This window comes from Trypanosoma melophagium, assembly GCF_022059095.1.
Source record: "Trypanosoma melophagium isolate St. Kilda chromosome Unknown ctg2segment0, whole genome shotgun sequence".
NCBI lineage: Eukaryota > Euglenozoa > Kinetoplastea > Trypanosomatida > Trypanosomatidae > Trypanosoma > Trypanosoma melophagium.
Window position 1 is genome coordinate 217,301 of NW_027125149.1, and position 25,045 is coordinate 242,345.

At 41.8% G+C, this 25,045-nt stretch overlaps 10 protein-coding genes across 10 annotated transcripts; all 10 read right to left on the minus strand.

The window, feature by feature from the left end:
• Positions 1–182: 182 nt before the first annotated feature.
• LSM04_005258 (Amidohydrolase-related) lies at positions 183–1,053 on the minus strand (the record flags this gene model as incomplete). The annotated part of the gene is made up of 2 exons (XM_067336074.1): positions 183–671; positions 730–1,053. The coding sequence occupies 2 exons, from the start codon at positions 1,051–1,053 to the stop codon at positions 183–185; spliced, it is 813 nt and encodes a 270-aa protein (XP_067192566.1).
• Positions 1,054–1,299: 246 nt separating this feature from the next.
• Positions 1,300–1,542, minus strand: LSM04_005717 (uncharacterized protein; the record flags this gene model as incomplete). Its single annotated transcript, XM_067336075.1, has 1 exon — positions 1,300–1,542. The coding sequence occupies one exon, from the start codon at positions 1,540–1,542 to the stop codon at positions 1,300–1,302; it is 243 nt and encodes an 80-aa protein (XP_067192588.1).
• A 557-nt stretch (positions 1,543–2,099) lies between these two features.
• Positions 2,100–3,127, minus strand: LSM04_000429 (Choline transporter-like; the record flags this gene model as incomplete). Its single annotated transcript, XM_067336076.1, has 2 exons — positions 2,100–2,150; positions 2,498–3,127. The coding sequence occupies 2 exons, from the start codon at positions 3,125–3,127 to the stop codon at positions 2,100–2,102; spliced, it is 681 nt and encodes a 226-aa protein (XP_067192299.1).
• Positions 3,128–3,146: 19 nt separating this feature from the next.
• Positions 3,147–4,006, minus strand: LSM04_002437 (uncharacterized protein; the record flags this gene model as incomplete). The annotated part of the gene is made up of 2 exons (XM_067336078.1): positions 3,147–3,854; positions 3,917–4,006. 2 exons carry the CDS (start codon positions 4,004–4,006, stop codon positions 3,147–3,149), a joined length of 798 nt encoding a protein of 265 aa, XP_067192423.1.
• A 612-nt stretch (positions 4,007–4,618) lies between these two features.
• On the minus strand, positions 4,619–5,185 carry LSM04_000456 (Cytochrome b5-like heme/steroid binding domain; the record flags this gene model as incomplete). Its single annotated transcript, XM_067336079.1, has 1 exon — positions 4,619–5,185. The coding sequence occupies one exon, from the start codon at positions 5,183–5,185 to the stop codon at positions 4,619–4,621; it is 567 nt and encodes a 188-aa protein (XP_067192302.1).
• Positions 5,186–5,621: 436 nt separating this feature from the next.
• Positions 5,622–7,088, minus strand: LSM04_002408 (uncharacterized protein; the record flags this gene model as incomplete). The annotated part of the gene is made up of 1 exon (XM_067336080.1): positions 5,622–7,088. One exon carries the CDS (start codon positions 7,086–7,088, stop codon positions 5,622–5,624), a length of 1,467 nt encoding a protein of 488 aa, XP_067192421.1.
• Positions 7,089–7,340: 252 nt separating this feature from the next.
• Positions 7,341–7,877, minus strand: LSM04_008934 (Small GTPase superfamily; the record flags this gene model as incomplete). The annotated part of the gene is made up of 1 exon (XM_067336081.1): positions 7,341–7,877. The coding sequence occupies one exon, from the start codon at positions 7,875–7,877 to the stop codon at positions 7,341–7,343; it is 537 nt and encodes a 178-aa protein (XP_067192771.1).
• A 234-nt stretch (positions 7,878–8,111) lies between these two features.
• LSM04_005602 (Phytanoyl-CoA dioxygenase) lies at positions 8,112–9,149 on the minus strand (the record flags this gene model as incomplete). Its single annotated transcript, XM_067336082.1, has 1 exon — positions 8,112–9,149. One exon carries the CDS (start codon positions 9,147–9,149, stop codon positions 8,112–8,114), a length of 1,038 nt encoding a protein of 345 aa, XP_067192584.1.
• A 198-nt stretch (positions 9,150–9,347) lies between these two features.
• Positions 9,348–10,163, minus strand: LSM04_009254 (Short-chain dehydrogenase/reductase SDR; the record flags this gene model as incomplete). The annotated part of the gene is made up of 1 exon (XM_067336083.1): positions 9,348–10,163. The coding sequence occupies one exon, from the start codon at positions 10,161–10,163 to the stop codon at positions 9,348–9,350; it is 816 nt and encodes a 271-aa protein (XP_067192787.1).
• A 1,167-nt stretch (positions 10,164–11,330) lies between these two features.
• Positions 11,331–12,094, minus strand: LSM04_009542 (uncharacterized protein; the record flags this gene model as incomplete). The annotated part of the gene is made up of 2 exons (XM_067336084.1): positions 11,331–11,677; positions 11,995–12,094. The coding sequence occupies 2 exons, from the start codon at positions 12,092–12,094 to the stop codon at positions 11,331–11,333; spliced, it is 447 nt and encodes a 148-aa protein (XP_067192799.1).
• Between the last annotated feature and the right edge of the window lie 12,951 nt (positions 12,095–25,045).

Sequence of the window (25,045 nt, forward strand, 5' to 3'; positions counted from 1 at the left end):
TTTGCAGGTGCATATTCTTTTCATTAGCTTCTTTTTATTTTATCTTTTCAACAGAGGAAATTCGCCAAGGAAAGAAAATGAAAATAATGACAAAAAGCAAAAAAAAAAGCGGGACACAGACAAAAAAAAAAAAACACTCGTTGGCAAACCTTACTCCACCACACCATATATATATACTGTCATCAACGCCGGTGCACCAGTTTTCCATTGACCCAGGTTTGCATAATATTTGTATTTGTGGCATTGTAGACAATCTTTTGAAAAATATCCCCCAAGGAATCTTCGCTGTTAAAGACCCTTACATTACTCCCTGGTGCATCCACATCCATAACCAGGCCATTAAACGCGTATCCTGGGGCAAACTTACCAATGTTAAGATCAAGAGTTACCCCACCCTGTGTTGTGGCCAGCCAAAACGTCTCAATGAAGTTTGCACGGGAGTCTTTCCAGCCCGCCTGCACCTCCGGATCGTTGTTTGGATCCACACCGTCCTCCGGCACGCGGGAGGCGACAACGGCGTGACGGCAGGTATCCAACACCGATGGGCTGCGGCCACCAGCGATATCTGTACCCAACCCAACGTGGAGGTTTTTGTCAAGTGCCTTCTTTAATGGAAAGACAGCATTTGGCAAAATAGAAATTTGATAATGGGCAATGGGCCACAGCAGCACCTCGACTTTGGAGGAGATCCATATCTTCTGTAGAAAGAAAGCTGCAATGTGCCAAAACCGTACGTCGCGTAACAAGAATCATTTCATCCAATGCAAATGCATCATGTTTCTTTAAACGGTCAATAACATGATTGTGTTCCCAATCTCCCTCTGAACAGTGTGTCTGGACATGAAAACCATACCGCTGCGCCAGTTCCCCAAGTCCACGAAGTGCCTCTGTGCTACACGTAGGAACAAAGCGGGGATTCACAGAGGGAAGCACAAAACCCTTTTCATTACCTTCCAGGGCCTTTACAGCTTCAATGAAAGCAGCAGTATTCTTTATGGAATCAGCTGCACTCTTATCACGGTAATATTCTGGACATTGTCCAGGAATATCCATTGCCACACGACCCACTACTGCTCTTTGGCCTTTCTTTAAACATATTCTGGCGAGCTCAAGACTAGACTCCAAATGAATTGTGGCATAATAGACAGCCGTAGTAGTGCCATTCGTCAACAACGTTTCCACTAAAGAGTTATACACTTTTTGTGCAAAAGCTACATCTTTATATTTCGTTTCCAGTGGAAACGTATTTACCTGCAAGCAAAAATTTAGTGGGAGATGCAGAGGTTTACCAAGCTGCGGTCATTGTGGCGCGTGATTGTGTAAGTCAATGAGTCCGGGAATTAAAAACTGCCGTGGGCCGAGTGTTATTAGTTTTCCTGCCGCAGCAGCTTCGTCCCGTGTGTTCGCGTAGTCACTCTCTGATGGACGCACAATACGGTTAATAGTTCCATCCGTATCATTGACAACCATCAAAACATCTCTAAGCACCTCCAATTCGAACCGACCTGGTGTATGAAAAGCAGTTCCACAGAATGCCGTCATGATTAATAATAATAATAATAATAATAATAATAACAAATATATATATATATATATATATATATATATATATATTATTGGAATACAAACAGAAAAATAAGAATCAACACAAATTCTATCGCAGAAACCTATTCAAATATTGAGGAACCATACCAGAAAGGGAAGAAAAAAGAAAAAAAATATTTATGTAACACATAAATAGCAATACCAAAGAACAGAAATACGACGTACACACATGAGAGAGAAAGTTACATAGTCTCTTTCAACAAGTCAGTGCAAACAGAAAACGCTAAAAAAGAACTCCAAGGAAACCGGAAAGATAAGGTTAAGAACAAAAAAAAACCTTATTAGAACACACAGTAGATAAAGTTTACATATTTGCATTGACGACAATACTTCAAGAAGAATAGATAACAAGGAAAAGCTCATCTAATGTACGTCATTTAATGCACGAATCCGTGGTTATTATTGAGAAATAAAAGACAAAAGTAAAAAAAAAAAAACGAATCAATCTTTAAAGTAGCGAATAAATTTGTTCCCATGCATCAAACTATGCATGCCTATATCAGAGTGGTAACATAACCATCATTTTTTATTAGGTATTCCCCAATCTTTAATCAGTTGGAGGGTTCTGATGATGGAGCCGCTACAAACTCCCTTAAAGTGTACCAGCTAAAAAACGGTAGATCTATCCCATTATTTGCCATCTGGTCATAACAAAAACATAGAAGAATAGTGTGAATACTCGCAACTAAAAGGTCAACAAAGAGAGAGGTAACAAAGTATGAAACTAAAGCTATAGAAACAGCTGTGGCAATTATAGTAGTCTGTGATCCTTCCCTATCGTCATCCATTGTAAAAAGTAACCACATCACACCCAGCAATGCTGTAGAAAGTATTATAACCGCTCTAGCATCTAAAAAAAAGAATTTTAGCTACAAAAGTAAATAGAAAAGACTCCAGTATTGCGCTGCAGTAATCGTGTGGCGTGTCGTGTAGCAGAAAAAAGTGGCTCAGCCGTCATGTCAGTACCCACATACGCGTTATCGGAGAGAAAATCCACAACTGCTTCAATCCACACAAAAAAAGAATAAACATAACAGCAATAAGAAAAATTATTTTCATTACATAAAGAGGGATGGTTTCGTTTACTTGGTATGCAAAAAATCCACCTGACAGCATTCACAGGAGTCATAAGAAGAGAACCCAAAATAACTGTTCCCAACTGGTATCTTATACTTGCGTATATAGACCATAACAGGGCATCAAAAGGGACTGTTTTTACACCCTCAGATGTTGACCAGGACCATTGGGTAACTGTTAAGGCAAAAACAAGCGTTCCAATGGCATGAATAGTTTCTAATGGCCAAAGACAAAGAAAAAGAATAAGGAAATAACCTACATATGAAAATGAATTGGAGTTCTGCATTATAGTAAAATCAAATATTCTATTATTCCAATAAACTCTTTCATTAGTCATGTTTACATGGGAATACAAGATGATAGTTGTAAATAAAAAAGATATCCATATTGCACCTTGAAAAAGGGAGTTTAGGAATGGAACAAACATCATAGAAGGTACAGACATCACTACTTTGTCCGCCTCCTCAATAATTGAACAAGCCAAAATAATCTTCTTTCGAAAAAAAAATTAGTATAGTAGTGTACATAACAGAGAAAACAAATAATAATATACTCAAAGATAACCATACGAAACGAAAACTACCTGAGGTCCGATTAAACTGCCATAATGCCAAGGAACTAAATACCGCAGTTATCAATAATAATACCACGGATACCAACACCATAAGAGGTTTTAGCATGCATTGCATAGAGTATGCCCATAGAAACGACAAAGTAACAGTAAAGAAAAATGTGGTAAAGTGTACAAACCATTTATCAAGCAAACTTCTTAGTAATCCAAATAAAAAATTTTTAGTTGAAGGAATATCAGAAATTAAACTTTTCATTACTTTTCGATGGGAGTCACAATTTTTACTATTCTCACATTCAAGTGTATTAATATCTGGGACACACCGCCATGATTGTACAGAAGCATTGTAAATAACTCTAAATGCAGTAAAAGAAGAAATAGAGCCTCCATATGTCCAAACATATTCACCCACAGAGGAACATTCTTTAACACAAATCCCGGTGTGAATTGCATCTGTAAAGAAGTTTCCCATAGAGTTAAAGACAAATGGATACCACACATATCGCGTTGTTTTCCATTCATTCATGTTAATAGTGAGGTCGCTTGGGGCTGGAGAATTTCCACAAATGTGTCCGTTGTAATCTACACCATGTTGTAAAGCCTCAGGCCAGCCAGTCCAGGAAAGAAACACAATAAAGACTACCATGCCAAAAAAAAAAAGACTGAATACAAAACGAAAGCCCATACATCAGTTTGGGATCGTTTGTCCTCACGACCTAATTCATACACATAAAGTGGGAAATATTCTCCCATTTTATCGTCCACCCCTTCTATAATATATTATTAGTAGGGGTTGTTAAGAGAAAAAATAATTCAAAGGTCTTTCTTTCTTTCTTCTTCGATTGGTTAAAGAATGCTTTAAAAGAATAAATAAACAATATGAAGGGGAGGGAAAAATAAATGCAGTAATCAACGATACCAACTACCAGAAAGAAAAAAAAAACAATTCAAAAATATTTGCATAGAGCTAGAAGAACTGCATTGATTTCTAGTAAATTTTATTTAATAATTATAATCATAATCACAATCAGAATGATAAAATGAGAAAACACACAACTAATGCACAAAAGATTTATATATATTCAGTACCATTTTCCTTTCTCTTTCTTCTTTCTTTTCTTGGTAGAGACTAAGTAGACATATTTTTCTGGAACTTTGATATTACAGGGTGAGGCTGATTGGCCGATGAGAACAAAAAGTTTTAGAAAACAAAAAAAAAACTTTACATTTGTTTTTCTTATTTTTTGATGATTGTTGGGGAGGGAAAAAAAAAATTGATTGTCTCCGTTTTTTTTTATTATTTACTAAAGTGTAACCGAGGTCACACTAAACAGTCATGAGAAAAGGAAGATATTCATCATAGTCCTATAAAGGCAGCGGAGGAACCGCTCGCCGTACCGGCTGACGGTGAAGACACTCAAGACATCTATGCCCTGGAACTGGCTCTGAAGTACTCCCGTGGGTTTCTACAGTACTCGTGAGGCAGCAATCACCAGTGCCATCGCAACTCCCCATCGCACAAGCATGGCTCACAGGTGAGACAATCCGCATGGTTCTTTTCGCCTCCCTATTATCCCCATTCTCATCTTCTTCGGCTTCTGTTGAGGTTGTTGTGCAGGAAACCTCCCCACTACTTTTTAATCTTCTAGACTCACCAGGAGCTAATTCACCAATCTTATACAACGCCCATGTACGCCGTGTGGCACAGCTGTGATAGTAATAGTCCTCAGTACAATCCTTCACACCACCACCACGACGTAGAAGCGCATTGGCTCCTCCGGGATGTGAATTTAAAATAGAGGTGACATCATAAATGGAATTTCCCGCAACTATCCAGAGCGAAGAACTGTCATTATGTTCACGGACCTCGTCAAGAGTAAAGGTAGGCCATTTTCTTGCGAATCCAAGAAAACGTACAAGGCTCTCAAGCATGACTTACCACGTATATTTTCCCAATTATTCATATATATATATATATATATATATATATATATTAAAGGAAATTAAAAAAAAAAGAAAAGAAAGATTATTAGGCACCAAACAGTAAACATTTTAAAATATTTAAATAAACAAATATATATATGAAATACTAATAAGAACACATATTTGGTCAATATTTTTTGTCACAGATTTTTTCTTCAAACTCTCCTTTCAAATAATGTGGGATTCTGATGTGTACCCTTGATAATGTGACACTTCCTATGATTTTAACCAGGCAACTAACCAGTGGCTTCTCAACTAAGAAAAATAAATAAATAAATACGCTCTCTCCTTATAACCCAAAATAAGAACTACACTACTCTTTTCCATACCTTATCCCGCAAAATTTTTCCGCAATACTTTCAAATGGAATTTTATGTTTGGTTACCTAGGCGTTATGACAAATACTTTTCTTGAGCTTAGACAATTGACGAAAATCTTTATCAGCCTTACTAATAACTCCCAATCGTTTGTTTGCCTCTCCTCTTGCAAGGTATGCACGCCACATGTAAATATATTCGTCTTCATTGATTACCTTATCCAAAATTTGTATTGCTTCATGTATGCGATCTAGCTGAGTTAGTGCAACAGCAATATTAACCTGAGTTCGATATAACAATTGTCGAGCCAATTTGCGGGAAATTTCTCTTTGCTCCAAAGGATACAAAGAACTACCAGCTACATTAGCAGAAACTTCGGCTTTCCCCAGCGCATTCATAGCATCAAAATAGGCTTCATCACTTTTCGCAAGAACACTCTCTGGACCAGCACCAAAGTTAGCCCTGAGTTCAGCAAGGAAATTTTTACTTCCAGAAGAAGAGGAGAGAAATTTACGAAGTTGATCTTCAGGTGCATAAAACGGTTGAGAAGGTACTGAATTTTTCACCTTTTCAAGGATTTTTTCTTCAAGAGGTGCAGACTGAGGTGCATATGCGTGAATAATCTTCTCTTTAGTCTTACTTGCACTTTCAGAATTCCAATCATTGTATTCGCCATCCAAAGGAAAATAGTCATGAAAGTGATGACGAATTTTTGCTGCTTCCATAACGTAGGCCAATTCATAAGTCTCTTCATTTGTAAGATTCGTACCAAGTTCCTTCTTAAATGCATCAAGAGATTTTTTAACTGATTCATCCTCCATAATACCTTTTATAGCTTCATCCACAATCGTAGAAGCAGAAACCTTTACTCCTTCGGTATCATGCATACGGCCTAACTGAAAAGCCAGTAATAATGATGGATCAGTATTCTCAAGAGAAGCCACTTCAGAAAAAGATGTATTCGCCTTAAAAGATGCAAGGAATTTTTCTATTTTATCCTCTACATCACGAAAGCAATTATAGGCTTCTTCCACTTTCCCTTCGTAGAGACAATACTCAGCTACCGCCAGCTCTACTAGCCAACATCCAGGAGAAGCTGCTTTCAACGCTTGATAATCTTCACGTAATGCGCTTCGAATTGTGGAAACCTCTAACTCTGTTGTACCTCCTTCCACTCGTAAAGCCCCTTCTTTTAAATCCAATAAATCATTCCTCGCTTGGAGACGAACTCCAAGAGCAAGTCGTTTTAAGTCTTCGTCTTTTATCTCAGGGAGAACCTTATCAATTTCAGCAATTGCAGCCTCTGCGTTTTTGCATTTCACGTAAAAAGCAGCTCTTCCCACAAGACTTGCCACTCCAGGTAACCCTTGACCTTTGGTTTTTGTTATGACAGAATTTATTGCACTAAGATTCGGAACACGATTACTTCGATCTCCCAAAATACGTTTCACGACACCCCGGGTCGAAATAGATGCAGATAACACTGGCCGATGAGACGCAAGGGCAGCACGAAAAATCGAACCAACACGAAACATTGTGACCAACTTGTATATAACTTTAGAAGGAAATAAATAAAAAATAAAAAAATAAAAAAAAGCAAGCAAAGGCAAGGTTACTTTAATTTTAAAAATTGAATACATTGCTAAAGAGAGTAACAATGTAAAAACTGTCAAAGAGAAAAAAAAACAGCAATAACACTGAATAAATGGAAAAGGTACGCACTTTTTTTTTTTTTTCTCTCTCTTCTTTCTATACCTCACAAGAACGGAGATGAAGTCAACCCCTAACTATTTTTTCAAATTCTTTACGGCCCACTCAAGTCCCTCATTAAGACCTTCCCCAGTCTTCGCGCTGCACTTTTGAATAGACCACGTACGGTCACGCAAACTTTGAAGATTCAAAGCAGTGCTGACATCTTCGGGAGATAGTGCAGTTGCAAGATCACACTTATTGGCGAATACAAGAAAAGGGGCTTCTCGCAACTTTTCCTCCTGGAGTAGAGTTTCAAGTTCTGCTGCTGTCTCATCCAGGCGTCGCTTGTCTGCAGAATCCACAACATATATCAGGCAATCAACTTCATCAAAATAGTTAGGCCAATATGCACGAATTGCCTTTTGACCACCAATGTCCCACATATTAAGTTTGAAGCCCTCACAGTTAATAGACTTAATATTAAAGCCCTGTGTAGCTTGGGTTGTAGTTGGATCCTCGTCCGACAATTTTCGAAGAATAGATGTCTTCCCTGCATTGTCCAAACCAAGAATAAGAATTCGTGGCTCTTTGTCGTTTCGCTTCAGTTTTCTCAAAAGAGTAAGAAGACCCATTGTTAAATTGCTTGGTTTTACTTCTTTTTTTTTCGTTTGGTTTTCTCTTTTTTGGGGGGATTTTATTTGTTTCTTTGGATAAAAAAAAAAGGAGAAAAAAAAAGAAAATTCTCACCACCCCACTAATACAGACGCAACATATAAAAAAGAATACTCTTTAAAAGAATTTCAGATATCCAGTGAATTAAATCATTCGAGTTATGTTTTTTTAAAGGTACAGAAAAAAAAAAAAAACTACTCTGTTTTCTGTTTTTTTCTCGCATTTTCACCCCTTCGGTCCTCTAACAAATATGAAGGCACATTTAAAGCCGTTCTGTATCTCGCTAAACTAAAGTTGAACTTATCTTCATACCATGATCTAACTACAGTTGCATAATAACAAGGACGAGGTGAACCCCGTTGGTTCCTCAAACCACGATGCAAGACTCTATAATCAAACAATAGCGCCATCCCAAGAGGAATAGTAGGTATCTTCGAACTCTGTTTTAGGGGATCCTTGGATTGCCATTCAAGCCAATGTGAACCCGGAAAAAACTCAGTACCATTAGTTTTATCAAAAGGTACGAGAGGAACAAAAATATTTACTGCGTATGGATACAAATCTTTAACTGAGCTTAAAGAAGGTCCATCTGTATGAAGATTTTGTAGGGAACTTCCAGGAAGTGAATAAAAACAACCTGTTGACATGACTTTTTTGGCTTCTCTATCCCTTTTAGATGCTGGAGACAATAAAACATCCAATGTATTCCACAATAATTCGGATTTTTTCACTAAACCTAGAACTTCTTTTTCAATTTCAGAAGAAATAAGCTCAAACCTACCTTTACCACGTTCTCTGAAGTTGGAAAATCCACTCTCAAGACTAGGCACCTTGGAAGAAAATTCCAATTCATTTTCGTAGGAACGCATAAAGGCAGTAAAATAACGTTCCGCATTAACTCGATATTTTGCAAGAGTTTCTAAAAGAATTTTTTTCTCCTTGGGATTATTAGCCAAGGAGATGACACAATATCCATCTCGAAGAAATCTCACTGCCAAAGAATTTTGTTGAATACGTGAAGGATAAGGTAATTTTATAATTCCACATAAACAGCAAACACAAGACTGTACCTTTTCTTTTCCAATACCCGTATCAGTCAAATAGCATTTTCGATGAAAAGATCGACTGCAGACTTTACACTGAACCGCACTTTGAGTTGTTCGATTATTAAGCAAAATACCACAACGCCAGCAAATCTTTGGCTCCAACTTTTTTGATTTTGAAATTGCCATTCTATGATGGCAAAATCAAACTATGGCCTACTATTGCTCAAGTATAGAGGGAAAAAGTGGGAGGCAAATGGCTGGTACTAAAAATGTCACAAAAAAGAAGAAAAAAAAGCTCCAACGAAAACAACTTTTCGGTGAACATCTCCAAAAAGAAAAAAAAAACAGAAATGATAAACGAAGGAAATCCCGATCCACATCGTCTTACTCTTGAATGTGGCGTCGTTCAGTTGCGAACCCTCCCTGGGGAATTACATGCAGAGCTTCCTCCGAGGTAGCAAGCCACACAGGTGTGTCAGCTCCCTCCTCAGCAGTTTTTTTACCAGTAAAGGTTGACATTGTCGTCTGACAATGTCCAGGGCAGCAAGAAAAAATATGAACACGAGGTGTTAAATTACCCAAAACCCGAGTATAGGTTGTCACCCCAAGTTTACTTACGCCATATGCAGAATCAGGCCAACCTGCAGAAAGATGGTTATATTTTAATTTTGTAAGTTCAATAAACTCATTCAAAAGAGATTCTATAGCATCCTTTGAATTACAACCTTTCCATTTCGCAATCAAATCCTTGTTGGATAAATGTACCAGACTTCCAGAAGAAGAAGAAACATTAACCAATCTTCCACCATCTTTTATTAATGGAAGCATTGCTTCACAAACAGCGACTGTTCCATAATAATTAATCTTTATCGATTGAATAGCTTGATTGTAAAACGGCTCTGGGGAATCCCAGTGATACGCAAATCCAGCATTATTGATTAGTACATCAATACCTCCAGGAAAAAGCTTTTTTACCTCTCCGGCAGCTTTACTGGCACTCTCTGGTACCGCGAGATCGACATGAACATGTTCGATATGAGCATTTACAACAGTTTTTTTTACTTCTATTTCTGCCTCCTTGGCAGCTGTTAAATCCCGACACGCCATGATTACGGCAAACCCCTCCTTTACCAGTTTTTTGGTAATCTCAAACCCGATGCCTTTATTTGCACCAGTCACACAGGCCACTTTCAAAGTCATTCTAGATTGTAAATAATAAGTATATTCTGACGTACAGGAAAAACCATACAGTGGGCATTTTGAATTTTAAAAAAGGAAACGAGAAGCAAAACCTCAGAGCAAGTAAAAATAAAAAAAGACACAGACATATGTCCACAGAACAAAATATTGTTAGTATTATTGCCATTATTTTTGCCATTATTATTATTATTATTATTATTATTATTATTATTATTATTATTATTATTATTATTATTATTATTATTATTATTATTATTATTATTATTATTAACGTTATCACTATTACCATTAAAATTAAATATTAATGTTATTTATTATTACTGTTGTTATTAACGGTTTGTATGGTAATAATTGTAATAATAATAATAATAATAGTAATAACAAAAATATTATTAACAATAATATTAACAATAATAATAACTATAATAATAATAATAATAATAATAATAATAATAATAATAATAATAATAATAATAATAATAATAATAATAATAATAATAATAATAATAATAATAATAATAATATATTTAACATTTATTTGACCCCAACCCCTCCCCCACTCCAAAAAATACACAATTACCTATACATTAATTTCGCCTCCCGGAATTGCAACCGAACAAAGACAACGGGAATTGAAGTAAAACTACAAGAAGAATTGTATTCACCAATAAATAAATAACCCAAACTAAAAAAAAGATGAAATAGAAAACATAAGTAATCCAATAAAAAAACCACACAAGAGGAAAAAAAATCAAGTAGGCCACATGACCTGAACGATGGCTTGAAAGAAGACACAACACCCACAGGCCACGCAGCAAAGCAGACGGCAGAAAAAACCAAAGGAATAGAGAACCACAAAAAGCAGCACACGCCCCCAACAACAACCCACCCCCGTCCGCCCGCGAGGCGACGGCCCCGAGAAGAACCCACCGCCCTTTTCTTCCAGGAGGTTCGTCCCGACCCGGGACCCCTCGGAAAAAAAAAAAAACGCCGGAGACCGCGTTTTCCGGCCGCGCGCCGGCTTTGCCGCCGGGCGGCCCCGTCCCCGGGAAAACTTTGAAAGGCGCGCGGGGCGTTCTTTTTTCCAGCGGAAGCCGCCCCCAAAGAAAGAGAAACAAAGAGACCCCCAAAAGACGACACGCGCGCCGAAGTGCAAAGGTTTTTTTTTTATTTTGGTGCGGCGGCTTCTCGGCGCCGCGTTCTGTTCTTGGAATTCGCTGGGCCCTGCGCTGCCTTGGCAAAACACCCCCGGGGCAGCGCAAAAAACCGAACGGTATAAAGGTTTACCCCGGCTGCAGTGTAATTTAGAAATTTCGTTAAACAACGGCAAGGGTGAGAAAATCCCTGCGCGCACGTTGCCCGCTCGCGGCGGCTGCCCCTGGCGGCCTGCCCGTTGGGCATTGGCCTGCCTCCCCAAAACGCGAGGGCGATTTGAATAGCATGACGCAAACCCCGGGGCACCCAAAGCCGCGGAGGCCATAACAGAAAAACGCGGCGAATCACCACAAGCGTCTCTCCGGGGCTCGCCCTCCGGATCTTGGGCCGAGAGGCGGAATCCCGCCGCACCCCCAAAAGCCCAAGTAATAAAACTTTGATTTTTCGATAAAATAATTCCTATGCTTTCTTTTGCGGTCGTTGGGTGTGGGCTTATCGCCAAAAGAAGGGCACCCGCCCACCGAAAGCACACACCGCAGGTAGTATTAACGACAGAGCCGCGATTTTCCAAAAAAAAAAGCGAAGCAAAAAAATATATCGATTTACCTATGGTTTTTTGGCTGCCTTGCTACACCCCGTTTGTTCTATTAAAAATATATTCATCTTCAGAAACAACGTCTCCAAACAAGCCCAATAAAGGCAATAGAGGCATTAAATACCCCATTTACAAGTTCAAGTGAAACCGGTAACTCTATAAGAAGAACCGCCCCAAGCATCGCACCAAAGGCGGCAACCCCACACCCCACGATTACCACAAACACCAAACCAATTGTTACAGATTAAAACGATTCAAACTTGTAACAGTAATGTCAGCAGCACCAACTAAAAATCAGGAGCCGCATACACCACGCGTTCGCCAACAATACCAGGCGTTTTTTTTTTTTTTATCACACCGAACCGGGCCCTCAAATGCACGTCAGAAAAAAACCCCGCAAGCACCACAGCCCCAAAACCTTATTCCGAAACACAGGGAAAAACCAGAGACGCATCAAGCAACGAGAGCCGAATTCACTGCATACCGCACATCTTCCAAGAAGCGATCAACCCAGGGATATTGTGCACGGCTGGTCTTTTTATGCTTAGTTTTAAGAAGCGGGGGCGTTTGCAGCAAAAAGCGAAATTTGCAGCTAGACCCAAAATCCCTTCTAGGCAGGATAAGGCTTCTCTACACTGATATTTTCCGTAGTTTCTAGTTTTTGTTTTGTGTTACATTTACAATGAGAATAACCTATGCCTCACTTTCCCTAGAAAGAAAGAAAAGAGAGAAGTTTTTTTTTTCGTATCTATCCCTGCATTTCCGAGGATTTGTAGAATACATTAATCTGCTTTCCCCAGTGGGTTGTTTGCTAATAAATAACAGAATTGACGAAATGGAAGTGCTGAGAAGCCCTTTTTAACCCGCCTCCCGCTATCCCCATCGCAACCTCCACCCCTTCGCTATGTCTAATTTTTTGATGTTTTGCCCTCTCGATATTCCATCCGCTGGATTTTGCTCTGAAGCCACGTAACTCCGAGTAGCACTTATGCCGTGTAGGCGTAAACTTTTTCTATGGTGCCGACTTCTGCCACTAACGCCTGTGAATGCGCGTTCCCTTTTTGCATAATGTTCGCAACGTTTTGCTGCCAACGCGAATATCCAATGGCCCTGCCAAATGTATTTTAAAACCACGTAATGCCAGATGAACGGCATGCGCCTCTGCTTGGGAAATCATGCGAGGTGAGTGCTCCCACGCGCCACTGCCGCTAAAACCAACACACCTCCACAACCTTAAATGATAACGCTCCCCATCCGTGCATGGATGCGTCTGCCGCCAGCGTTGCCGTAGAGGGCAGCTGCTGTGGTGGGTGAACCGGCTTGTTCGCCATTAATGTTTTAAGCCAGTTTTGCCCGATGACCCTCGCATTGGGTGATAAATTTGCCTGACCTTGTGGTCGCAATAAACCTCGATCTGAACCCGATAAACGTTGACGCACTACCTTTAAGAAAAAATAATAAGGGAAAAGGGATTCGCCCCTTACCACCCCCTGTCGCGTAGATCCTGCGTGAAACTGCGCTATCCAATTCTTTAGCCGTCGTCTTTTCCAGTGACGGTGCTTCTTGCAACCTTTTTATTGCCTTTTTGCTTAGGGAGACCGTGCGGTTCCTATTGTTGAAGGGCACCCCGATGCAATCGTATTCCTTCGTTTAAAACTGCTATTCCCCAATAGTGGCTCCACAGCTTTGCATGTTATGTATGATTTGGCGTCCCCAAGCATCCACCTTCTGATGTGGACCGCTTATTCTAATATTATCAATCCAAACGTGTATTTTTAACTCTTTGGGTGCCGCTTGCTGTGGCAATACCATTTCCGAATCTCCGGCCAAAACTCTTGTAATGGTGTTGAAAATCTCAGGATTATATTTATAACCCATGAAAAGGCGAGTGAACTCAACTAGTTCTCCTGATTCCGTGCGGCAACGGAAACTGGCTCGCATGTTAACTGGCAAGGCCATCTGGAAAAAGGATGCCTTTAAACCCAATAATGTTGCAGTTTCGCCATAAACCACATCCAGGTACCGGGAAATGTGTCCCAAAGGCACATCAGCCTCGCAATCATCCTTGTCATTCTTTTCTCCTTGACCAAGCAATAAATCTCCTTTTCTGTCCGGAGGGTTTGTCCTCCACCACCGTAAACGGGACGACCCAACCTGCAGTTGGATGTGGTGAAGCTGTAAAACTAATTCCTACTTCCTTCATACGCTGCGCATCAGCGTTGTTAATTCTTAATTTGGATTCACATTTCTTTAAATGCGCTTCTGTGTTTTTCATAGTGCCCCATGCCTCGTCCCACCTCCTTCTTGCCTTGTTGTTCAAACGTTCCCTAACCCATTTGGTGGGGAGAGTTCCCACATCTATTTGTTGCAACGGCAATCGTTCCTTTTTTTCTTTCGTGGCCACTCGAGTTCAATTGGATCGTTGTAGTATATTGTGCCCCTTGAATGGTGCACAAACCACTTGCTTTACAGGTTCTGTTACGGTCCATTTTTCTTGTGCTCATTCTTCCAAATCCTTTACATCGATGATGTCAGGTGCGTTGACTTGTTTATTGTTGCGGCCCAATGGCCTAAGTATCTTACCGTGCTGCGTGGGAGTTCCATGGGATCTGAATGTTTCCCTAACTGTGTTAGTAGTCGTGGATCGAGATCTTGTTCGACTACTGCTACTGCGGCGTGTGCTAGCGCTCCTCTCTTTATGGAGTGAGCTGCCATTCCGTACGGTCGAAGGATATTCTCCATCTCTTTTCTGGTAATTGTCGTTAACGCTTCCTCTCCCGCCATTTCTTTCACGATTGTTTTGATCCGTCGTGCGTCCGCACCTGCGATTACCACGTACATCGCTGCCCTGTGTGGCTCGATCTTGAATGCTTTGGGTAAGGCTCCCCAATCCACTATTATGGGATCTGGATCTTGATAGTGAGGTAAGAAATTTTGTTTTTGGAGCTGTGCTATTTCTCCCCAACGGCTGGCTGCTAACCATGCCAGTCGTAAAGCCACTCGATCTCTTTCCCTTCTGAGAGTATCGCTTATCACATCCAATTCCCATCTTAACATTGGCCGCGCTTGTTTTATGGGATCTGCTGTCGCTGTCTTTTGTGGGCCCGCCAGAAACATTTGAGTGGGTGTTCTCCCCGGTGCCAACATGGTGATCAGAGTGCGCGTGTATTGTGCCGCGCTGTTCTTTGTCAATTGCAAACTTACAATAAATAGTGGAATTTTTTTTCCGCCACGACTAAACTGTGTTACACTGTAAAATTGATGAATCTTCTCATTATGGATCTCCGTTGTTTCCATGTTGTGCGAGTCCGCATATGCTTCGCGATGCGGTTGGCCTCGGATGCCGGCGCCAAGGTGTGCAGATTATGGGATCGCGCGGGTATTATCGTCACATCTTCTATAGATTTCGTTCCTGGGATAGATTTGTTTCGGGAAAAAGCCTTTGAATTTGTTGCACTTTTCCCACCACCCTTTGGCAATGATATGGGGCACCATTTGAGTCTGCGATTGGGGAAAAACCAGGGTGTTGCGTGGGCGATTCCAATCCTAAATATCTATCTTTCGTTGATATCCTATCATTCCCGGCCCCGGCATTCACTGCTTCAGAGGCCGAATATCGTTTTTTTGGTTTATATGGTTCAGTCGGCAATTGCACCCGGCACGTAAAGCCGTAATGCCCGATGCGACCGCATCTGAAACAGTCTGCCTTGCTGGGAGGTGGTGCCGAATGTTTTCTCCGAGACTCCATAGCTGCTTGTATTAATGGATTCTCTCTTTTTAAGGGCTGAGCAATGGCCTTCCTGATATCCTGCATCTTCTCTCCCGGATGATCGTTTGCAGTTTGAATAATTCGCAGTTGTGTATATAATCCTCCTCCCATTTGCACCTGTTGGACCGACAACCCCTTGTTGCGAACTGTATACACCCATTGCAAAAAAATTCTCCCATTCATCGCCATAGGCCGGACCAGTATTTACTGACGTAGGAAAAATTTCTTGGTAAGCAGTCAATATTTTGGCAGGGGAAGTGCTGGTCATATAGAAGAGAATACCGTCAAAAGTGCGTATTTTGCCCTTCTGGCCGGCAACCGAAAAACGTTGCTGGCGGCTTGATATCTTGTATTCCCGGATAAAATTCCTCTTGTGGTTGTTTCTCGTGACCCATCGGTGTCGCCCACTCAGGCCATTCTTTTCTTGCTTCCTTTGTAGGTGTATGGACTGTTGTTGGGTCAATGTTGTGTGCCGTGTCCCATCCCATTTTCTTTGGGGTCTCCTGGCTGGCCTAATTGGCGCAATAACTCATCGTTTTGCTTTTCTCTTTGACGGGGTTGTTCCCTGGCTGGCTCGAGTTGCGCCATCACTCCAGGCCTCTCCACCTGAAACTGGGACCCTTGCACCCGTAATTCTGCCAGTTGCCCTTTGGCCCTTTGCCAATTCTTCATGCGTGGTTGAGGTCTGCGCCAGTGCTTGCGATAATCGCACCTGCTCCTCTTGCAGTTGGGCCTGCAAATGTGTAACTTGGTCTTGAGCTGTTGTCAGTTGCAGTTTTGATTGCTCCAACTGTGCTTGGATAGCTGCCGGCTGCCCTTTTGCTTTTGTTGCCTCCTGTTATGCTTGTGCCATTCAATTCTGCGATTCCTGGAATTGCACACTGGCATATTGGTGAAAACGGTACTGCTCATCTTGTAGTTGCGCTTGAGCACCTTGATATTCTTGGTACAGGATGGATTCTCTTTCTTCCAGCGGTGCCCATTCTGCACTGAAACGCGCGCGTGTTTCTTCAAATGCCTGGAGAAAATCTGTATTACGCGGCATCATAGAGTTTATAATGGAGATACGCAAATCCTCCCAATTCATAGATCTATCTTGATCCAGATTAACGATGAGTACGTCGTTGTCCAACGTTAGAATACCATCAACATGATAGCTTAAATGTGGAGCTGCGGGTGGACGAATGTCGACCGAAACAGCCGTATGGCCATTCTGGCGCACAAAATCCACGAATACCTGGGTACTGGTCATCCATTCCGCTGCAGAATAAAACTGGCGAATAGTACCTCACATTTTTACTTGCTTGTAAACTTACTTTTTCAGAAAACTTAAGGTTAGACAGGCTGTAAAAAGGAAAAGAAATAAAATTATCTATCATGAAAAACAGTCAATATTTTTGTTATCTGAAAACGTGAGGCTTGATCATTCTTTTTGCAAGCTTACAAAAAATTATCCTATACAATAGTTTACCTAATCCGGCCAGATCTGAGAGAGTACCTTCCGCAAAAGGCGCAACGCAGAGACAAAAAAGAACGCAAGCAAAGCATCAACGTAGCAACGAAAAATCTGATAGACACGGACAATGCATTTAGCACATAACAAAGGAATCAAAGGCGGATACAGGAACATCGGGAATAGGAAAACACGAAAAACAATGCATGCTAAAAAGTTAAAGTATATAGTCCTCATTTTATGCATCGGTACCACGTGAAGGCCGGCCTGGCCTGATAAACTTGAAACCCATTCACCTGGTTTTTTTTCCCGTACCTTTCTTCCCGTTGTATGTTTATTGCGAAAACAATTATGATAATGTGAGTGCTATCAAGAAAGTAGTGAGAAGCAGAATCAACAAGAGATATTTTTCCGTGTTAAAAATGAGAATGGGGTACAATAACCGCTGAAGAAATCCCACGCACAACAACAGCGTCAGCAAACCAAACGACATATCTTTTCTTTTAAATTAACGTACATCAGTAAAAACCCACAAGCGCCAAAGTATGACGCTTTCTAAAGTTCGGGTTACCGAAAGTGGAATGCCGAAACGAAACGGAACAAATCATGAAGGGATTCGAAACGAGGAATGGGTCATGACCCCCTCCCGGCACGGAAAACGAGGATCCTCACCGCAATGGCGGACTTTCAAAACGTAAATTTTTGGTTCGAAGGTTTCCACTTCGTTAGAGATAATACGACACGTTTGACACATCCCAAACGACGCTTTGGACGATAGATTGTCCCCTTTGGAAAAGATTATGCAACCACCAACATCCTAAGCTCACAATTTTTACACTTACAGTAGAAAGATGCCGCACCTTTAAAATGTCCATTAAAAGGACTATCCCAGCCTCTTGCTTCTCTGCCAAAAACGAGCGCTATTATTTTTCAAAGAAACACACTTTTAGCACTTTTCCAGACTGAGATCCGCACACACGCACAAAGACGCATTCGAGGCACGGCGATTACCATTAGAAATGTTGGAGTGGAAATTTGCCTCTCCTTCCATTAATGGCCGTCCCAAAGGAAAGATAGCATGGTATTCCTGGACTTTTCTGCGCGCAAGTGTTTGTGAGGGCGTGGGTGCGTGACCAAAATAAAATGACCTTCTTCTATTCAATCGTTATGAAATTTCTCTTGGATGCACCTTTCGAAACTCCGCCAAACCCGTCTGCGGCCGCCTTCTTTTTTTTTTTAAGCGGCCACCATTCCCGAGCAACGGGGTGGCGCCCGGACACGCCACACACGCAAACAAAGAAAGAATCTTTGGGACAGCGCGCAACGCACTTTTTTCTTCCTAACAAGGGCGTTTGAAAAAAAAGAATAGTTCTTGGCAGCCATTGTGTTGGCAAACTGCTTTTCTAAATCGGGCGGCGGGGCGTGGGCGAGAAAAGCTGGGTTTAAAGAAGCCGCACGGCAACCCGAAGACCGAAAACAAAAACAAGATGCAGCCCAAGCAGGTAAACAGCCAAAACTAACCCAATTTAGTTGTTTGGATCCCTTTGCCCTTCATACAAGTTAAGGGGTGGGGGATAGGAAATAAACCCAAAAGGACTTTCCCGCCTAAATAATGCAAATGCCGGCAAGAAAGGGAAGACACCGAAAGGTGCCATTGGAGATGATCAGCGCTGAAAAAACAATCCAGCCAAACGACCAAGGGACTTCATATAACGACGCGCAAGTTCCTTTAGCGAAGTTGGCTCGGAATTCCTCCGCGATACGATTCCGCAACCCGTAACAACTTTGGAAACATCTCGGTGCATTTACAATAACATCTAAAATAATAAAAAGAAAACAAATACCAGAGTTCTTTTCATGTTTTATATTTTTTCCCGTTTTCTTGCTCTGTTTTCGCCCACCCTTGGCGTGGCCACAAACGGCTGACGAGCGAACCCTGCCACGCGCGCAAACAAGGACCCTAAATGGAAAAGGGATCCCGGAAGATCTCTTAAGAGCTGGTTGGTTTTGGATGCATTTTGTCCATTCTGGCTTCCCTAGGGGCGAAATCAAGAACGCATATCTCAAAATTTTTTGAAGAGGCTTGGTTGTTTTGCGGGGTTCCTTTTTCCAGCAGTTTGGTTGAATGATTTTCGTTTTCTTGAAGGATACCGGGATCCCAGCCCTGGTGACGCGGCGTGCCGGAAGAACAATCGCCAAGGATATGGTGATGCCTTTTCGTATAAAGGTGATTTTTCTTCCCATAACACGGTAAGAAAAAATGCAGCAACAACCAAGCGTGCTAGTCAAAGATCGTTCTTTGCTGCTGTAGGATCGTTCTTCTCGAATATTTTTTTTATTGTCTGCTTTTGGTTTTGTGAATTTATTGCCGTGATTCTTCTCGTTGGGCCCGCCGCGCTGCAGCAAGATCCGGCAGCATGGGACCAAGGAGAAATTTTAGAGCCTGTCCTCTCTTAAGTGTGTGTTGGATTTAATTTGCTCCTGTTACAGTAAAGCAAAATGTACCTACTGGCGCGTTTTAACGCTTCGTTTTACTTAAAAGTGACGTGAAATAGTTTGCAAAGAATTAAAAGCTAGAGAACGAACCCCGACCCGGAGGATATGAACAGTGACATTTGAATTGTTTCCATTTTTTCAACCGCTTTGTACTAGTGGAATGATGCACTTATCAGTTCAAAGGGTAAACTATGTGGTGGCTTAAAATCTGAAAAATTGTTGCTTTTACAACTCCCAGTTTAATTGCAGTTTGGACCTGAAGCCTTGCTTGCAGCGTGCGAAGAGCAAAAGCGTGTCGTATAAGAAACTTCTCGAAGAGAGAGACTGGACATACAGCGGTCGAGCAAACCGAAACACACAGGGAGTGATGGAGGGTTGTGTGTATATGAATTTACTTCTTCTGTATTGCTTGAATGCTGTGTGAACATTTCTTGTTTCTTTCTTTTCATCTTTTTTGTATTTATGCAATTAAATAAGGCTGCAAACCTCCTGCTCCTCCAATGGGGGTCTCGACGTGCTCAGAACTCGAAAGAGAGTTTTGAAAAGGAAGTTATAGGATGACGGAAGAATATTTTTCCCATCTATCCGTAAGATCGCAAAATGCTTCACTGGCGATAAGCTCAACAGATTCCCCACACTATGGAACGAGACTTATCAAGAAGGCAACACAACGATGATGGGATTCCTTACGAAAACTGTGTTGGAGGCTTCCCTGATGCAGGGCAACTACAGCAACACATTGGACGCCAAGGCCAAACAGGTATTGAACGACAGACTACAAGACTTTCTGGCGCAGCAACAAGATCGCACATTGTTCTCGCCAAAACATGAAAGCACGCAATGGTACGGAATTTCCAGAGAAAACATTCCGCCACTCACGAAGACAATGAAAGTAGTGAAGTGGTAGAGGAAACGTGCATTGACAAGGCCGCAATTGAGTCGCCAAACACCAACGGAGGTGACGGTAGACCACGAAACGTCCTCTGCAAAAGACCGTGATTATGGTCTACAATGCCTGGAAACACTCTTCTTAAACGATAAAGAAGAGCACGAATTCCATGTTTACACAACTGTAGGCCCGTTAAAACGCCCATGGGCAACGGATTGCCCCGATGGATATGGGCGACGCTCAGCGACAGTCTGGCCAACTAAACGGCCATGGTGGAGGAGTTACAGGACATGCAACACCAGCGCATGAACTCACAGACTCCGATAACGTACACCAAAACGCAGAGCCACAGGGACAAGCCAACGATATGAGGAGACAAACACAGGAGGACGCAAGGGATGCGGAAGTCCCTTTTGCGATGAACCAAGCAGACCAGTACAGAGAAGGTGGAGAATATACGAATCACGAGTTCGACGAATCCCACCCATAAAACTAGTATCACCCCGTCGGAAAGTTAGCAGCACTAAAACCGACGTGTGGAATAGCGAATGTTCTGTGGTGTACCTTTAAAGAGAGCCCAACACACAAATATTGACACATGGAGGAGACTTTACGACAAGGAAATACGTCCACTATCGTACAGGAAGACAACGTTTTCCAGAAGTATTTACCGAGGCAGTCGGTTATACCGTGCGACGCCATCCCACGTATGACGCGAGCTCAGGCGAAGGAAATAGATCATATTTTCCCAGGAAAAAGAGTGTGACTACCTATTATTTTCCATATTTATTCGCCACCACTGGATTGCGGGAATCTTCAGTGCGGTAGAGAGCGATAAAATGCGTCTGTTTTCAATCCACTACTCAGCACCGACTCCAATGGTGGAACGGGGCCTGGCACACGCCATCCAATCATGATGGCCACACAGTGGCATTAGAGGGAATTGTGTAAGACAAGAACGACACAGCGAGGATTGCCGCAGCGGTTACGCCCCTACCCAAAAGAGGTAGAAGAAAGCAACACGAAGCCACCAAAGGATAATTTTATATCAGCCATGAAGCACATTTTGCTCGACAGAAACACGATGCTCATGTAAACGAGCGAGCTTCTAGGCGGTGGTGATAAGGACACGGAAACGGTAACTCATGTTTCCGTTTATTCTACAGTCCCAGTTGACAAACCGCAATGCAGGCAGCACACCGTTTCCGAACGCCATGCACCCACGAAACCACCGACAGTGGTGAGACACGAAGAGGCACAAAAAGCACACAGGATACTCGCGGAAGAGTGCCCACACGCAGCCCTGTTCATCGTGATGATATGGTGCAGTGAGGCGCGGATGGTAGACATTGGATCCCTCCAACGCGGAGGATGTACGAGTCGAATAGACTGCGAATGCATATCAAGCATTTTTACATTTCTTTATAAAAGAAAACTATGAATGAAAAATTTTACATCTGCGACGTATTACCGCAGAAAAGGAACACACAACGGATGTTCCATTAAATAATAATGATGAGACAATAAGGAATGAAAATGTAGAATCACATATCAGTAATCCTTCGAAAAACATCTGACCATCAGACACGTCAAACTAATAGACGTCATATCCCTTTGTTGAACATAACGCAAAGATATTTCAAAACAACTATGGAGACGGAATTACCTTTACATATATCGCGCTTCAATACAGAAGGCATAAACTTATTCGCAGCCGAACTTATAGCTGCTATGTCTGATTTTACAGGAATATTTTGAACGACAACGGAATTTATTAATGCAAAAAATACTTGGAATTTTATCTCTGTGGAATCTTATGAAGGTTATGAAGCTAATGAGAAAATTTCACATTTATCGTTGAGGACTACTCTTGTATTTCTTTCTGATCAAGCCAAGATCATCCTCTGAATTATAGGTGTTTTGTAACGTGTTTATGTGGTTCACTTTACAAAGATTAGTTTTTACTATTTATTAAATAATGGGCCATGAGGTATAGCAAAGGAACTCAGTTTCGCAGCCCGTACCATGAAGGGGCTATGCGGCCACGAGAGGACGCGTCTGTCCTCCAACACTCCTTTAGCCAGCGTCTCCAACATCAGTGACCGTTCCCAGGACGTTGCAGCACTCCGGAACAGGGTGCGCCAGGCAATGCGGAGCGACTAACCGCTACACGCCCTTCCGTCATTACGGAAAGAAGCGACACGAAGCCTGGCCACGCAAGGAATGTCGGAGGAGCACCTCATTGCACACGAAGGGGCATACCCGCGTCGATACATTGCGATGGTATCTGGGTAATTTATTATCTCCAAATGAATCGGGAGACAGACAACGCACAGGACAACACCGCCCGTGCTCTCCTCGAGCGGAGTTCCCAGGAAACAAGACCCCGAACGCAAGTGAACATGGACCCAAGTGGTATTTTCAAAACATTTATCTCTTGCTGCAAAGCAACATTTGGAAACAAGCGAAGAAACAAAAGGAGAGGAGAAGAGAGGAGTAAAACGTATAGTTGCAATGCAGATTTTTAATCTCACAGATTCGTGGAGTATTGAGCTTACATGGAAGAACAAAGAGAAATTGGTGCCTGACGTCCATGCAGAGAGTCCACAACATCACTAATAGCAGAACTTGAACGTCTACATGAAGAACTTTGTATTTTTCTCGCAGCATAGCGGCAATTAAGACATGGTAACAAAAATGAACTAGTACAACGGGTGAATGATACTCTTAGTGAGGAAAGCATATGTAATAGATTAGTACGTGGGTAAACATTACTTTCGTTTTCGTTTCACACATTCTGGAAAATGATCTTAATACTATTCGCCAGGGAAATGATGAGCCGAATACAAATCACAGTCTGTCTGGTATTAAGAATTCTTCTACAGCTGAATACGGTGATACAACCTACGATCGCATGTTAACAGCTGCGAAGAAAGATCCCGTTTGCACCTGAAGTATTATACACCCCATGGGGAATTTTCTGCGTAAAGAAATGAAACTTCCACCAGATGTCATGAATGCGGGAAACAAAGAAGGAAAGTAAGAAAGATACAGAGAAGATATCCTTGATCGTATTCCTTTTTCTGCAGATGAATTATTATTAGTATGTCATAAAACGGAGACGGGTGATCTAGACGAATTACCGGTTTCATTGCCCCGTCGATTAAACTACAGAGTTTCATCCCACATGGAAACATAAACACTCACTCTCCTTGTTGGAGATTTGTACCGTGACATTTTGCTACATTCTTACAGCTGCCAAGCGATAATGATAAACATATTGATCATAATGACCACCAGTAGAAACAAGAAGCGAAACAATATCCTGCGCATCCAACACCCACTTTGTGTCAACAACAGGAGGACGAAGGTGTACGACGGACACTGGATAACCATGAAGGTTTTCGCATTATTGCACAAGCGAACTAATAATCTACCAGTGGTGGATCCTAAAGAGACTCATATACCGGTGAAGAAGTGACACCATGAAACACCACGTAAAGAACGACGCGTTGAGGAAACATTACGGCGTGAAAAGTATTTTGTTAGAGGCCATCTCGGTAGCGTCATTGGCAAGCTCCTTTAGATCACCTGATGCGATACTCTCTACGACATTACATGTCCTCGGCATTTCAGAGGAAAACAACAGTACCCACGGCCATACGAGTAGTCTAAGCGATAACAATGGATACTTGACTTTATCAACTGCAACTGTCCATTCTTCTCATTCAAGGGGAAAAAAAGTAAGAAAAGAAACGAAGAAAAATATAATAACGATAAGGAAGAATTACGCAGTGAATTGCCCTCATGGGCCATCTTCTCTGGGTAGGAGAAGTTCGTTATATCTCTACTGGACGCTTTGGTGATCCCAACATGGGACACTATCAGGAGATAAGCGACGAACACTTTAGAATTCTCCCATCGCTATAGGCCGGACCAGGGTTTGCTGGCATAGGAAAAAATTCTAGGTATGCGATCACTAATTGGGTAGGTGAAGTGTCAATTGTTAATTGCATCATACCTTCAAAGGTGCGTATTCGCTCTTTTGCTCTGAGGCCTTAGGCGCGTGCTGGCCGCCTGCGTTCCTCTATTCCTCGAAATCTTAATTTTGATCTTTTCTCTTGACCTATAGGTGCCTTCTACCCTTTCACATTCTTTGTGTAATTCATTTTTAGGTCTTTGGGTGGCATGGGGATCGATGCCGTTTGATTCATCCTTTCCAATTGTATGTGGGGTCTCCTGCCCTATTTGGCGTTATAATTACGCAACTGCAATCTTACGTTTTGCTGGGCCTTAAAATTCTCATCCTGTAATTGCGCTCGAGTGCATGATGTTGATGGTATAATGGCGATTCTTTTTCTTCCAGCGTTTTCCATTCGGCACTGAACCTTGCGTGAGCTTCTTCAAAGACCTAGAGGAAGTCTGTATTCCGCGGCATTTGCGAAGCCAATAATGGAGATGCGTAAAGCCTCTCATTTCATGAATCTATTTCGCCCCATTCTAACATAAGTGTATCGTTTTCCAA